We start from the raw sequence: 15067 nt of genomic DNA on the forward strand, positions 1-15067 counted from the left end.
TGTTTGTTTGTTTATTTATTTGTATTTCTTCATTTCAGTGCACTGTATTTGTTGTTCATAACGTACTCCTTTTAGTACTGGTGAGTCCACCACAGATTGTATAACTGTTTTGATGAATAGCCCTGTTCAGTCCACAAGCATAACTCTGAGGTTCATGTCCATCATCAGTTTAATTGTCCATTTTACTTCAATGCTTTACTCTACCTTTATTGTAATAATGAATTAAGCTCACAGACAGTTTAATTGTCCATTTTACTTCAATGCTTTACTCTACCTTTATTGTAATAATGAATTAAGCTCACAGAACAGACTATCTACTGGCTAAACATCTACATTTGCTATTGAGTTCAATAATGTCAGATTTCTTTTATCCTCGGTATTTTCCTTTAATAATTTTAAATTACAATTCTGTTTTTCTCATCAATGTCTCTGGACTATGTCCCATTACCAACCTTTCATCTATCATTTCCTTTTTACTTAATTTTACCAGCTTTACACGCCATAACCTTTGATCTCCCCCAAACTGTGCCCACAATCTTTGCTGCACCACCATCTTTGCTGTACTTTAAAACCTGTTTACTTCCAACCAGTAGTCAACTGGCTTTAAATGTTTTGATTGTTTTGTTAAATAAAAATGGAACATAAAGGGTTTTCAGTATTATGCAATTGAAAATTGACCTTGTGTAGAGTAAAATACAATAGCAACCATTTGCAATTCATTTTGCATCATTCTGTAAATATAATTGGGCATTTCCTAGAGTAATTCCTGCACATCTGACTAGATTTCCCATTCTGTTTCAGATGGAATTAAAATTCTTTGTGCTGACTCCACTTTGGAGAATCACAGGGAAACTCCCTTATTTTAATACTGTGCCACTGTATTGCAACCCTTAAGATCATAGTTTTGCTTCCGTTTGATCTTTAGACACACCTCACTAATCACATCTTAAGGCTGATTTATACTTGTGCATACTAGTTTATGCCGTTGTGAGCATTTATACTTGTGCGTGGTGTGTCTGCGTTGCTCTGCAATTCACCACCAAAATGCTAGTTGGCCGTGGGGTTTCTAAGCCACTGTGTTGGGTTTCTTCATGTTGAAACAAAGAAACTCAAACTTCAAACAATGGCGACTGAAACTGAAGGAGAGTAAATTTTCTGTGCTTGTCTGGCCGCTGAGAGACATGGACGAGGAAATGCATTTCAAATATTTTCGGATGTCTGTAGGTAGACTTGACGATTTGGTTCATCGTCTCCAACCATTTATTTCGCATCAGTGTACGCACAGTATACTCAGACTGGCAATCACTATTCGAGTTTTAGCTTCAGGTGGAAGTCAACAGGCTGTAGCAGCTAGCTACAAACTGGCATCAAGCACAGGGTCCTCCATAATTTCGGAGGTCTGTAAAGCTTTATGGAAAGCATTGCAGCCAGAGTTCCTTCCCTGCCCTTCAGTCGCCCAATGGCAAGCTATTGCAGCGTAGGAGGAAATACAATGCTACCAAGTGGACCAATCACAGTTGTTGTGGTCTGCGACGCGTAGTTACGTTTTGGGAGAGGTGCGCGTTAGGCTACGGCGTATGGTTCAATGTAGATACAGCGTAGGGTTTGTGGCTACGCCATACCTATGGCATACATTTGACGCACAAGTATAAATCAGCCTTTAGCCCCCAACCCCTGTCCAGCTTCACTACAGACCTTCCAAGATCTAAATCTTAAACTCCTGAAGTTCAAACTTTATGCTTCATGTTCCATAATTCTGACTCTCCTGTGACATTGAACTTAATTTCTACAGGAGCATGGAACTTCCCATTGCCAGCTTCCTCTGGTTTAACTATCTGATTGTTCCAGGCTTTCACCCAAGAGAGACTTTAATCACTAACGATATGACTCTGCCCCACTCAATCAGCTATGGCAAAATACTCTCAAATAGAGAAAAATGGAAAGCCCTGTCAGTAGAGATGAAGGTGTTTGGCCTCAGATGCTTTGTACAGTCGTACCATGTTAATTAAACACGTGCTTTCATGATTAATCTTAATACAAATCAGGACTGACTCACAATGATCTCACACCTTAGCATCCAATATCTTAGTAAAGTACTATGGGTGACGTATGGAATGAGTGAATATTAACTTTAAAGTTGTTCTCTTCTTGGGCTCTTCCAGAATCTAATAAAACCCAGAACTTAAAGGGTAATGGCATAGGATGATTTTCACAAAGCTGGACTTTGCTTTATATGCTGCTGAAAATACTGTTGTTTATAGACTTGATTATTCCATGTATATCCATCTGGTCTCTCATTTTGCTATGAGCTCATCCAGACTTCTGCTGCTTAAGAACTTCAGACTGGATCTCTTTGATCAAGATTCTGTGGTTGGAGAACCTCATTGTTTCTTAGTTGAATAATACCCAGTATAAATATGCTGTCTTTGTTTACAAATCTATCCATGGTATTGCCCCTCCCTATCTCTGCATATGCCTCCAAGCCTGTAAACTCCATGATATCTTTACTCATGTTTTAAACACTTTAATGGTCTTCATCTGGCATTTCCTAATTTCCTTCCTTATCAGATCTGCCTGTTAATCTTTTTTATCCCTAAAATATTGCTTAAAACCTAACCTATGCTAACCACCCTATATCACAGATCATGGCTGTATCTCAAATTTTATTTGACAGTACTCTAGAGGTGTTGGGAAACTTTGCTAGATTCAAAGCACAATATATATTTATATAAAATAAAATTAAATATATTAAAGGAATGATTTGTGATACAGTATTTGTTAAACATGGCATGTGATGCAGGAGAAAGTATGATGATAGCACATTGAATTATGGTTTTAAAAATATTACTGGTATGGCTTCAAAGTTTCAAATTAAATATCCTGTATTTTGACATAAGGAAGAAAAAATCCTGAGGGTTTTTTTTGGCTAATATTTAGACCTTTTATAGACCATATTCGTAACAAAGATAATAAAAATGGGAAAAGTAAAACAATTATTTTCATAAAGTGCACCTCAGTATCAATGGAAACTGATTTTGACCCATTTTTCATTCCAGATGCAAAATCTGCTGACTAGTTCTGTATTAATGATGCCTGTATCAGAGAAGACAGATGATATTTTTAATAAAGCATTTACTGTACAAATGAGCAGGCAAATGAACAGTCCATTACAGGTATATATAAAATGTTAAGTAATGTATTTTCATCTATAAATCTGCAGAACATTATTTATTTTGCTTTAATGTGGGGGAATTTTAAGAAATTCGCTTACAGCAGCAATACTAAATGGTGATAGAGGGTAAAATCTCTTCACATACCTTAAGAATTTCCTTCTAAGGGTAATCAACAAATAACAAATCCATTATATGGTTTGCTTAGTAAACATGAATTTCACATCACCTTTTGTGTAGTTTGATTGTATTATTTTATGAAGGGTTCACAGGGAACTGAACATCAGTGATTACTTCATGAACATCTAATAGTTAAAACATAATGTAATTAACTTAAAATGTAATTAATATGTTGGGTATTTAAGCATATATTTTCAAAGTTTAAACTTAATATAAAGTGTAATGAATCAAAAGTGGTAATTTTTATAGTAGTAGAACCTCATGCAATATAGTGGTAGGGTATAGGGTGCTTGCCATTGTCTTTCTGAGTGCTTTCACGCTTTGCTCAGTATTACATTGAATAATTTATTATTTTTCTAACTAAAACATCTAATTACCATTTTTGCAATGCAAAGGCATAAAATGTTGCAAATAAATGATGCTCCAGTCAGAGGATGATAATTACTCTGAATTTGCCTTATTGGGACATTATTTGTTTAATCTTTGGGGAAAAATTGAAAGAATACATGAACAAACTGAAGATTGCAATATTCTTTTGGTATTTGTTGCTGCCTTGTGATTATTAATAATTGAACTATTGAAGAATATTATCTTTACTTCAGGAATTAATTTAAATCTGCTATTAATGCATAAACTTTTTATCGTTTTCTTTTATGAGAATACCAAAATATGAAAGCTTAATTTCCTTTCCACCTGTAAAATTTCTCAATATTTTGTCACGTTAAAGGCACTATATAAATAAATATTGACTATCCATTACAACTAAACCTGTCCTCTGTAGACATGCAAAGGATAATTTTATGTCTGTGTTTCAGGCGGGATGTTTGGGATACCTCATCATGTTACGTCTGTAATTTTAGTGAATGAAATATAGAAAATGTGCCTATGATTTTGCAATATATGGTTGCCACAAATAATGAATTGATAGCCTTTATTTAGGAAATGGATATTTTTAAATATATTATGGTCTAAATAATATTAAATATATTGAATTGATTATCAATATCAATGAAAGGTACGTAAGTAGAAAACTAACTATTAATTAAGTCATGAGGAAGTGAAAATGTGCTGTGCCTCTTTTTTTTTGAGGAATTTAATTTTTACTGAGTATCTTCTAAATTCATGCTCTTCATTACTTGAAGTGTGGTATAAAACCAGCAACATTAACAGAAAAGCATTGTCAGATTATTCAATAAGTGGATGCAGCTCAAACTTTTCTGATCCATGCTTGAAATTTATCTTATTTTACTCTTGGTCAAAACAGAAGTGTAGCAAGCAGCACTAAATTTGCAAATGATTTGTATCATTGTTATGGGGAAATGAAAGCCAGGTTTTAATTACACCAACTCATGTAAATTAGGTCCAATTGTACTTACATTTTAATCAATTCTAGGGTGGAAAAGAACAATGATGGTGTAATTATTGTGCACATTCTGTACTTGAATATGAAATACTGGCAGCTGGACTCCTATAATATATTTTCAGGTATCCCAGCTGGATTTGAGAAGTCCATGGACCTGGAACCCTGGTTAGCTGAAACTCTGTTCCAGCACTCCATAGAGCCAGTAAGAAATTCGTAACAGGAACAATTAGATATTTAATTGTTCTTTTCTTGATTCTTATATTTTTCCTTTTGTTAATTGTAAGATGTTTTTGTGGACAAAAGTAAATCCTTCAACATAGCATCATTTACCAAAACTAAATTAGAAAGAATTAGATTTAATTCAAACTGAGGTAAATATAATGGATGAAATTTATAACTATTCCTGTATCTGCTAGTTACATGTAATAGAATCTTGAACAGAAATTTAAAAGAGAAAATGCAAATTTTTGATTTTCCAAATGAAGTCCACCTCCTTTGTCTTCTTTTGCAGTTTGTGAATACCTGGGAGGCTGTGACATGTGGAAAGACTGAAGATCAACTTATTGTAACTGAGCAAGCACGGACGTATATGAACACCTTCTCTGCCAGAACATTAGTTATGTAATCTTCTCCAAATAAGCATTAAGAAGTTTTGAAACACCTGTTGTTCAGTCATGATCAGCATTTGTTCTCATTAATTTCCATTGATGTACTCTCACAAAAATATTGCCTTACAAAAATTCAGAATGTCACAGAATGCATTCTTCACTAAGTAGGTTCTGTTGTTTGTCAGATATTTTACCAGTCAAAAAGACAAGCATCAGATTTACTTACATTACAAGATGCTTGAAGTTACAAAAGCAACTCTGTATTTAACACAAAAAAGTTGAGTTACTATTTTCAAATATGGAGAGCAAATTGGAACATATCAGTATTTCTTTTGTATTGGTGGCAGATAAAGCAATTGGTCTTCACAAGTACTTGATTGATTGCTGTAATTTAAACCTGTAAGTTAATAAATTAAATGAAATGCACTGATGACAAAATAGAGATATAGCATTACTACAAACCAAATTAGATTTTTTAAAAATCAAGCTTTCATAGATATAAAATTGGGTTTGAAGTATTGTTTTTGTTTGCTCTTTTTTGGTCTGAATTCGAGCCATATTATATTTACATACACACACACAGACATAAATTTATATAATATATGTGCATGTGTGTGTGTATTTGTGTGTAGCTTGCGTAATACTGATACTGTATGTAAAAATGTTTTATGTATGAAAATGTATATTTTATTCAATAAGTTAATTTTGTAAATGCCAAATGGATAATGTTGTGCTGCTAAAGACTTCAGCATGTAGACGTGCTGCATAAAGTGGGCAGTGGAGTTATCAGAGAAAATGGTGTTAACTGATCTAAAATGCACTGGTAGCTAGTATTTTTTTTAAACCTAGCATTTTCAAACACATAGTTTTTGGGAAGTGAAATATTTTGTCTTTATGACAAAATGCATATGATGCACCTTTTGTATCGTGGGAGAACACTGATATATTCACTAATTATTTTTTACTTTTGTCCCATTCATTTCATATTTAACTCAAGGCACTAGCCCAGATGTACTTTCAATTCATTGAACAACACGTGCAGGAAGTCTTGGCTTTACTTTACTGCCATATCAAATGCCTCTGGCATACATTTACTAAACACTTTGTTTTAAAACACAATAGGTGATTGTCAAAATGTGCTGCCTTGCTATCAGCTAGGTGCAAATCAACTGCACTTACTTCTTGACTATAGTTGTATATCAACTGCCATGTACATAAAATAAACTTTTTCTACTGAAAATATTTGTGATCTTATTTTAGAGGGTAATATACCGGATCAGAGCTTTCAACAATATATACACCAGTGATTTGGATGAGGGAAAGTTCTATAATATAAGTGTACAGATGATACTGAAGTTATGTATACAAGTACAAAAGGTTTGAAAACCCTTACAGTAAATGCATGATCACAGATACGGTAAAAGAGTTACATTTATGAAGTGTGTGGTTAAGCTTAAATTGCTGACTCATTTTTTGTGAGTCAATGCATCAGGGTTTTAACTCTCCATCAACAGAAAGTCACCTCTCAGCATCTAGTCTGTAAATCTTTCATTTCATTTTTCTCTCTGCAAATCTTTCACAAATGCTCTTATGGTATGACTGCTCATACAAGGAATCTATCTTGTAAATTTGCATGCCCTAATTACAATCTTCATTCAAGTTCAGGAAAAAGAGCAAAACTGTACATTGATCTAAATGTAGTTTTACCATTTCTCATCAGCTGGAGTAAGCCATGTGGCTCCTTCCAACTGACTTTAGCTTCAGCTCCACTTCACTGCTTGTTTCCTCATAATCCTTGACTCCTAGTGATTTTTAAAATCTGCCTTGGCCTGAATATCCTGAATGGCTTAATTTCTGCAGCAATCTCTGGTAGAGAAATTTGAAGTTGACTTTCTTGTCATATGCTTAGGTACATGTATGCACAGGTGCTGGAAAGCTTACTGCAACAGCATCACAGCACATAGCGTTAGATACACTCACAAGAAAACCATGAATTATACCACAAGGAACATGATTGGAACAACAAAAATAAAGCAAATTCTATTGTGCAAAGTGGTCATAGTGATAGAATTGTGCAGGTTGGTTCAAGAACCAAATAGTTGAAGGGAAGTAATATTCCTGAGCCTATGTGTAGGTCTTAAGCTTTCTGTACTGCCTGCCTGATGGTAGCTGTGAGAAGATGGAAGATTACAAAAGAAAGGTTCTGTCTAACTAAACAATTAGATATGTTTGAGCAGTTAATGTAGCAAGTCACTTAAGGCAGTACATTTTATGTAGTCTACATAGATTTTGGCAAGGCTTTTGAGAAGATACTACTTGCAGGCTGGTCAAAAGAGTAAAGTTACATGGGATCCAATAGGGATTAGGAAATTGGATTCAAAATATGATCAGCAGCAGGAAGCACACAAGAAACACTGTCAAGTATTTTTGAGATTGGAAGATAATGTTGGGGTTCTGCAGAGGGTGGGGGGCATGATGTATTTTGTAATAATCAGTGATTAAGACCAAAATGTGGAATACATAACAAATCTGTAGATAGTATAAGTATATTCTATGTGACTGACAGATTTCAACTTCAAAGGGATAAAATAGTCTCAATCAGGTTTGCTATCACTGACATATGTTGTGAAATATGGTGGTTTTGGCTAACAATACAATGCAAGACATTGAAAATGCACCATGTTAAAATAATATAATCTTAATTATTAATACAATAATAATCTTAAATGTTACAGTTTAAGATGGCACTGATGTTGCCCAGCGACTACTTAACAGCAGCAAACAAAACACAATATAATGAAATACTGTATTATTAAAACTTTTCCTGGTAAAATTTATGGTAAACAATCACGGCAAACAATGGGGAGGTGGGCAGAGGCAAGGAGGAATCGAGGGTCAAAGCACATGGGTGCGAGGTGGTCCAGACAGATTTGAGCAAAAATCGAGGTAAGCAGAGGCAAGGAAGAGTCAAGCCCAGTCCACCTAAACTGAGAGCAAAGAACCTGAAGTTTGATTTGGGATCAAATTTGGAAAGGTTGGGTATGGGCAGAAATGAGGTGGCAGCTTCCAGGTACGGTTGCATGGTATCAGAATGAGGTAGTAAGTTAGATTCAACATTAGCTATGCAGCAGAACCTAGAATGTGTTAGTAGATAGTTACCTCAGACTGGAGGCCACATGGATCGGTGCAGGGTCCATTGTTATTTATCATCTACACTCTGGCCACTTCATTAGGTGCATCTGTATACCTGCTCATTAATGCAAATATTTAATCAGCCAATCATGTAGCAGATACTCAATACATAAAAGCATGCAGACCTGGTTAAGAGGTTCAGTTGTTCAGACCAAACATCAGAGTGGAAAATAATTATGACCTTTACCTTTCTTTGAATGATTGTTAATGATACACAGGATGGTTTGTGTACCTCAGAACCTGCTAATGTCCTGGGATTTTCACACAGAACATTCTCTTGCGTTTACAGAGGAAGGTGTGAGAAACAAAAAAAAATTCAACGGCAGTTCTCTGGGTTAAAATGCCTTGTTAATGAGAGAGGACAGAGGAGAATGGCCAGACTGGTTCACACTGACAGGAAGGCAACAGTAACTCAAATAACCACACATTACAACAGCAGTGTGCAGAAAGGCATCTCTGAATTCAAAACATGTAGAACCTTTAAGTGGATGGGCTACAGCAGCAAAAGACTACAAATGTTTACTCAGTGACCACATTATTAGGTAATTTAGATGATAATGTGGTACAGTGGATCCGCAAATGTGCAGATGACACCAAGATTGAGGACTTACTGGACAGCAAGGAAGACTATTAAAACTTGCAGCGGGATCTGGACCAGCTGGAAAAATGGCTGAGAAATGGCAGATGAACGTTAAAGCAGGCAAGTGTGAGACATTGCACTTTGGGAGGACAAACCAGGCTGGGTAGGACTTATACAGTGAACAAAAGAGTTTTGAGGAGTACAATAGAACAAAAGGATCTGGGAATAAGCCCTTGAAAGTGGTGCCACAGGTAGATAGATTCATAAAGAGATCTTTTGCTATTGGCTTTCATAAATCAGGGCCTTGGTAATAAGAGTTGGGATGTTACGCTGAAGTTGTGTAAGGCATTCGTGAGGCCAAATTTGGAATATTGTCTGCAGTTCTGGTCATCTATTTAGAGGAAAGATATCAATAAAATTGAAAGAGTACAGAGAAGAACAATAGTATGTTGCCAGAACTTGAGGACCTGAGTTATAAGGAAAAATTGAATAGGTTAGAACTTCTTTCTCCACTGGAATGTAGGAGGATGATAGGAGATTTGAAAGAAGACTACAAAATAATATTGATAGGGTAAATGTAAGTATGCTTTTCAGGATCAGATTTAATATCACTGGCGTATGTCATAAAACTTGTTGCTTCGCAGCAGCAGTACGGTACAATCCATAATAATAAAACAATCTATAGATTTTAACAAGAAATATTTATATAAAAAAATAAATAAGTAGTGCAAAAATAGTGAGGTAGTGTATATGCATTCATTGTCCATTCAGAAATCTGATGTCCAATGTCGGAGGGAAGAATCTGTTCCTAAAATGCTAAGTTTGTGTCTTCAGGCTCCTGTACCTCCTCCTTGATGGTGGCAATGAGAATGTCCTGGGTGATGTGTGTCCTTCCTGACAGACAGGAAACTAGTAATGTGTGCAATAAAGGAACAGCAGTTATAATGGGTGACTTCAATCGACATGTAGATTGGGTGAACCAAATTGGTAAAGGTGCTGAGGAAGAGGATTCCTTGGAATGTATGCGAGATGGTTTTTTGAACCAACATGTGGAGGAACCAACTAGAGAGCAGGCTATTGTAGACTGGGTTTTGAGCAATGAGGAAGGGTTAATTAGCAATCTTGTCATGAGAGGCCCCTTGGGTAAGAGTGACCATAATATGGTGGAATTCTTCATTAAGATGGAGATTGACATAGTTAATTCAGAAACAAAGGTTCTGAACTTAAAGAGGGGTAACTTTGAAGGTATGAGACATGAATTAGCTAAGATAGACTGGCAAATGACACTTAAAGGATTGACGTTGGATATGCAATGGCAAGCATTTAAAGATTGCATGGATGAACTACAACAATTGTTCATCCCAGTTTGGCAAAAGAATAATCAAGGAAGGTAGTGCACCCGTGGCTGACAACAGAAATTAGGGATAGTATCAATTCCAAAGAAGAAGCATACAAATTAGCCAGAAAAAGTGGCTCACCTGAGGACTGGGAGAAATTCAGAGTTCAGCAGAGGAGGACAAAGGGCTTAATTAGGAAGGGGAAAAAAGATTATGAGAGAAAACTGACAGGGAACATAAAAACTGACTGTAAAAGCTTTTATAGATATGTAAAAGGAAAAGACTGGTAAAGACAAATGTAGGTCCCCTACAGACAGAAACAGGTGAATTGATTATGGGGAGCAAGGACATGGCAGACCAATTGATTAATTACTTTGGTTCTGTCTTCACTAAGGAGGACATAAATAATCTTCCAGAAATAGCAGGGGACAGAGGGTCCAGTGAGATGGAGGAACTGTGCAAAATACATCTTAGTAGGGAAGTGGTGTTGGGTAAATTGAAGGGATTAAAGGCAGGTATATCCCCAGGGCCAGATGGTCTGCATCCCAGAGTGTTTAAGGAAGTAGCCCAAGAAATAGTGGATGCATTAGTGATAATTTTTCAAAGCTCGTTAGATTCTGTACCAGTTCCTGAGGATTGGAGGGTGGCTAATGTAACCCCACTTTTTAAAAAAGGAGGGAGAGAGAAACCGGGGAATTATAGACCGGCTAGCCTAACGTCGGTGGTGGGGAAACTGCTGGAGTCAGTTATCAAAGATGTGATAACAGCACATTTGGAAAGCAGTGAAATCATCGGACAAAGTCAGCATGGATTTGTGAAAGGAAAATCATGTCTGACGAATCTCATAGAATTTTTTGAGGATGTAACTAGTAGAGTGGATAGGGGAGAACCAGTGGATGTGGTATATTTGGATTTTCAAAAGGCTTTTGACAAGGTCCCACACAGGAGATTAGTGTGCAAACTTAAAACACACGGCATTGGGGGTAAGGTATTGATGTGGATAGAGAATTGGTTAGCAGACAGGAAGCAAAGAGTGGGAATAAACGGGACCTTTACAGAATGGCAGGCAGTGACTAGTCGGGTACCGCAAGGCTCAGTGCTGGGACCCCAGTTGTTTACAATATATATTAATGACTTGGATGAGGGAATTAAATGCAGCATCTCCAAGTTTGCGGATGACACGAAGCTGGGCGACAGTGTTAGCAGTGAGGAGGATGCTAAGAGGATGCAGGGTGACTTGGATAGGTTGGGTGAGTGGGCAAATTCATGGCAGATGCAATTTAATGTGGATAAATGTGAAGTTATCCACTTTGGTGGCAAAAATAGGAAAACAGATTATTATCTGAATGGTGGCCGATTAGGAAAAGGGGAGGTGCAACGAGACCTGGGTGTCATTATACACCAGTCATTGAAAGTGGGCATGCAGGTACAGCAGGCGGTGGAAAAGGCGAATGGTATGCTGGCATTTATAGCGAGAGGATTCGCGTACAGGAGCAGGGAGGTACTACTGCAGTTGTACAAGGCCTTGGTGAGACCACACCTGGAGTATTGTGTGCAGTTTTGGTCCCCTAATCTGAGGAAAGACATCCTTGCCATAGAGGGAGTACAAAGAAGGTTCACCAGATTGAGTCCTGGGATGGCAGGACTTTCATATGAAGAAAGACTGGATGAACTGGGCTTGTACTCGTTGGAATTTTTAGAAGATTGAGGGGGGATCTGATTGAAACGTATAAAATCCTAAAGGGATTGGACAGGTTAGATACAGGAAGATTGTTCCCGATGTTGGGAAAGTCCAGAACGGGGGGTCACAGTTTGAGGATAAAGGAGAAGCCTTTTAGGACCGAGATTAGGAAAAACTTCTTCACACAGAGAGTGGTGAATCTGTGGAATTCTCTGCCACAGGAAACAGTTGAGGCCAGTTCATTGGCTATATTTAAGAGGGAGTTAGATATGGCCCTTGTGGCTATGGGGATCGGGGGTATGGAAGGAAGGCTGGTGCAGGGTTCTGAGTTGGATGATCAGCCATGATCATAATAAATGGCGGTGCAGGCTCGAAGGGCCAAATGGCCTACTACTGCACCTATTTTCTATGTTTTCTATGTTTTCTATGACGCTGCCTTTTTGAAGCACCACCTTTTAAAGATGTTCTTGATGCTAGGGAGGCTAGTGCCCATGATGGAGCTGGCTGCTTACATCATTCTGCAGCTTTAACTGATCCTGTGCAGTGGCCCCTCCATACTAGACACTGATGCAACCAGTTAGATTGGTCTCCACAGTACATCTGTAGAAATTTGCAAGAATCTTTGCTGACATAAAATCTCCTCAAATGCCTAATGAAATATAGCCACTGTTGTGCCTTCTTTGTAATTGCATTTTCAGAAATGCTGACTCCCAAGAACTTGAAACTGCTCATTCTTTCCACTGCTGGTCCCTCACTGAGGACTGGGATGTGTTCCATTGCTTCCCCTTCCTGAAGTCCACAATCACTTCCTTGGTCTTACTGATGTTGAGTACAAGGTTGTTGTTGCAGCACCACTCAACCAGCTGATCTCTCTCACTCCTGTAAGCCTCCTTGTCACCATTTGAAATTCTGCCAACTATAGTTGTGTCATCAGCAAATTTATGGATGGCATCTGAGCTGTGCCGAGCCACATAGTCGTGGGTATAAAGACAGTAGAGCAGTGGGCTACTTGAGGTGTGCTAGTGTTGATTGTCAGCAAGGAGATGTTACTTCCGATCCATACTGACTGTGGTCTCCTAATGAGGAAGTCAAGGAACCAGATGCACAGGGTGATACAGAGGCTCAGGGTTTGGAGATTGTTGATTAGCACTAAGGATATAATGTTGTTGAACATAGAGCTGGAATCAATAAACAAAAGCCTGATGTAGGTATTGCTATTGTTCAGGTGCTCCAAGGCCGAGTGAGACCAGTGAAATTGTATCTGCTGCAGACCTAGTCCAGCAATAGGCAAATTGCAGTGGGTCCAGGTTCTTGCTTAGACAGGAATTGATTCTGGCTATGACCAACCCCTCAAAACATTTCAACACAATAGAAGTAAGTGGAACTGGGGCATAGTCATTGAGGCAGCTCATCCTGCTCTTCCTGGCACCTGGTATGATTGTCACCCTTTTGAAGCAGGTGAGAACCACTGACTGCAGCAAAGATGTCCTTGAACACTTCCGCCAGTTGGTTAGTACAGGGCCTGATGCCTTTCGAGGGTTCGCCCTCTTGAAAAATATTCTGACATCAGCCTCTGAGACAAAGATCACAGGGTCACCGAATGCTGCAGGGATTTGCACAGCTGTAGTTTTATTCTCCCTGTCCAAGCATGGATAAAGGTGTTGAGCTCATCTGGGAGTGAAGCATCACAGCCATTCATGTTGTTAAATTTCACCTTATTGGAAGTAATGGCCTGCAAACTCTGCCACAACTATCATGCATCTGATTCTGTCTCTAACTTTAATTGGAATTGATTTTTTGCTCTTAAAACAACCTTGCGTAAATCGTACCTGGACTTCTTGAACAGTTCTGGAACACTGGTCCTGAATCATAGATATACCCCTCAGCAGACTGCACGTCTCCTGGTTCATCCATGGCTTTTGGTTGGTATATGTCTGGTATGTTCTTGAAGCCTCACACTCATCCACACAGGTCCTGCAGGAAATCTCTCCCTACAGAAAACTGAAATAATTTACACCTACTTACTGCATGAAAATTGTATTATTATTATTATTATTATTATATTGTATTTACATTTTTAAAAACATTCCCATTAATGTAAAGAGAAAATACTATCAGGATGTTATCAAAAAATGGATTCTGAATTTTGTTTGCAATCATCCTTAAATTGAAATTCCCCATTCAGCAAAGCTATTAAATATTCTTCAGGTTTTCTTCTACTTGGACCTGTCACCAAACTGATTTGGCACTGTCTCCTTTCTAATTTGTTTTTTTTTTCTTTATATCAGTTGGTAGAGTTATTGTAACTGTCAGTGACATTCTTCCTAGAGAAAAGAATACAAAAAAACATCAGCTGTGTTTATAAGTCACAAGTTTCAATTTTGATCACAGGTGGTGCTTAATTCATCTTGAAATTTAATTTGAATGCTTACAAAAATATATTTTAAACCACATACAGTATTAAAAGATGTACGAATTATCAGTAGTTAGGACTTAACCATCCATTTTTCAGTTTTGCACATCCTTTAGAACCAATTTAAAGTTTGCTGAATTGTCCACCTTGATTCAAATGATAATTATTCTGAAAAATTATCCCTTCTAATTGCCAAATATCTGATTTCCTAATTTATCCTACTCTATGCTGTCTATTTTTTATTATTTGTACATCCTGTATTTTTGAGTGGAGGATGACATTCACATTTAATAAAACAATAAATCTAGCTCCTCATCTTGGGTACTTGTTATTTAAGATATGGAAGAGAATTGAGGGTTAATATTATACAAAACTGCAGAGAACTTGAAGAACATGATACCGGCTTGGCAATGTTGCTCTTGAACATTTTCCTGGTCATCTACATCATTTGTCAGGTATGAGACCTCTAAAGAAGTTGCTGTCATTTTGATCTGTTTTGACCATTTCACCTGCCAGCATTTGCATTCTGACAACTTCATTAAC

General features: G+C 37.4%; 1 protein-coding gene and 1 long non-coding RNA gene across 7 annotated transcripts in view; one reads left to right on the forward strand and one right to left on the reverse strand.

Annotated features, from left to right (window-relative positions):
* Positions 1-6546, forward strand: part of myb (v-myb avian myeloblastosis viral oncogene homolog) — a 32042-nt gene extending 25496 nt beyond the window's left edge. For 5 of the 6 annotated variants that reach the window (XM_063072201.1, XM_063072221.1, XM_063072193.1 and 2 more), the window contains 2 exons: positions 3057-3173; positions 5225-6546. In XM_063072201.1, the coding sequence (XP_062928271.1) occupies positions 3057-3173; positions 5225-5338 (231 nt within the window). In that variant the 3' untranslated portion in view covers positions 5339-6546. Of the gene's footprint in view, positions 1-3056; positions 3174-4835; positions 4916-5224 lie in introns of all 6 variants that reach the window. The other variant, XM_063072214.1, reaches the window with a different exon arrangement.
* Positions 5667-14043, reverse strand: LOC134359270 (uncharacterized). The gene is made up of 3 exons (XR_010021074.1): positions 13941-14043; positions 8481-8568; positions 5667-5718 (listed from the first exon to the last, which is right to left on the reverse strand). It is a non-coding gene; the product is annotated as an uncharacterized LOC134359270 (long non-coding RNA).
* Positions 14044-15067: the final 1024 nt, after the last annotated feature.

This window comes from Mobula hypostoma, chromosome 2 (genome assembly GCF_963921235.1).
Source record: "Mobula hypostoma chromosome 2, sMobHyp1.1, whole genome shotgun sequence".
Taxonomy (NCBI): domain Eukaryota; kingdom Metazoa; phylum Chordata; class Chondrichthyes; order Myliobatiformes; family Myliobatidae; genus Mobula; species Mobula hypostoma.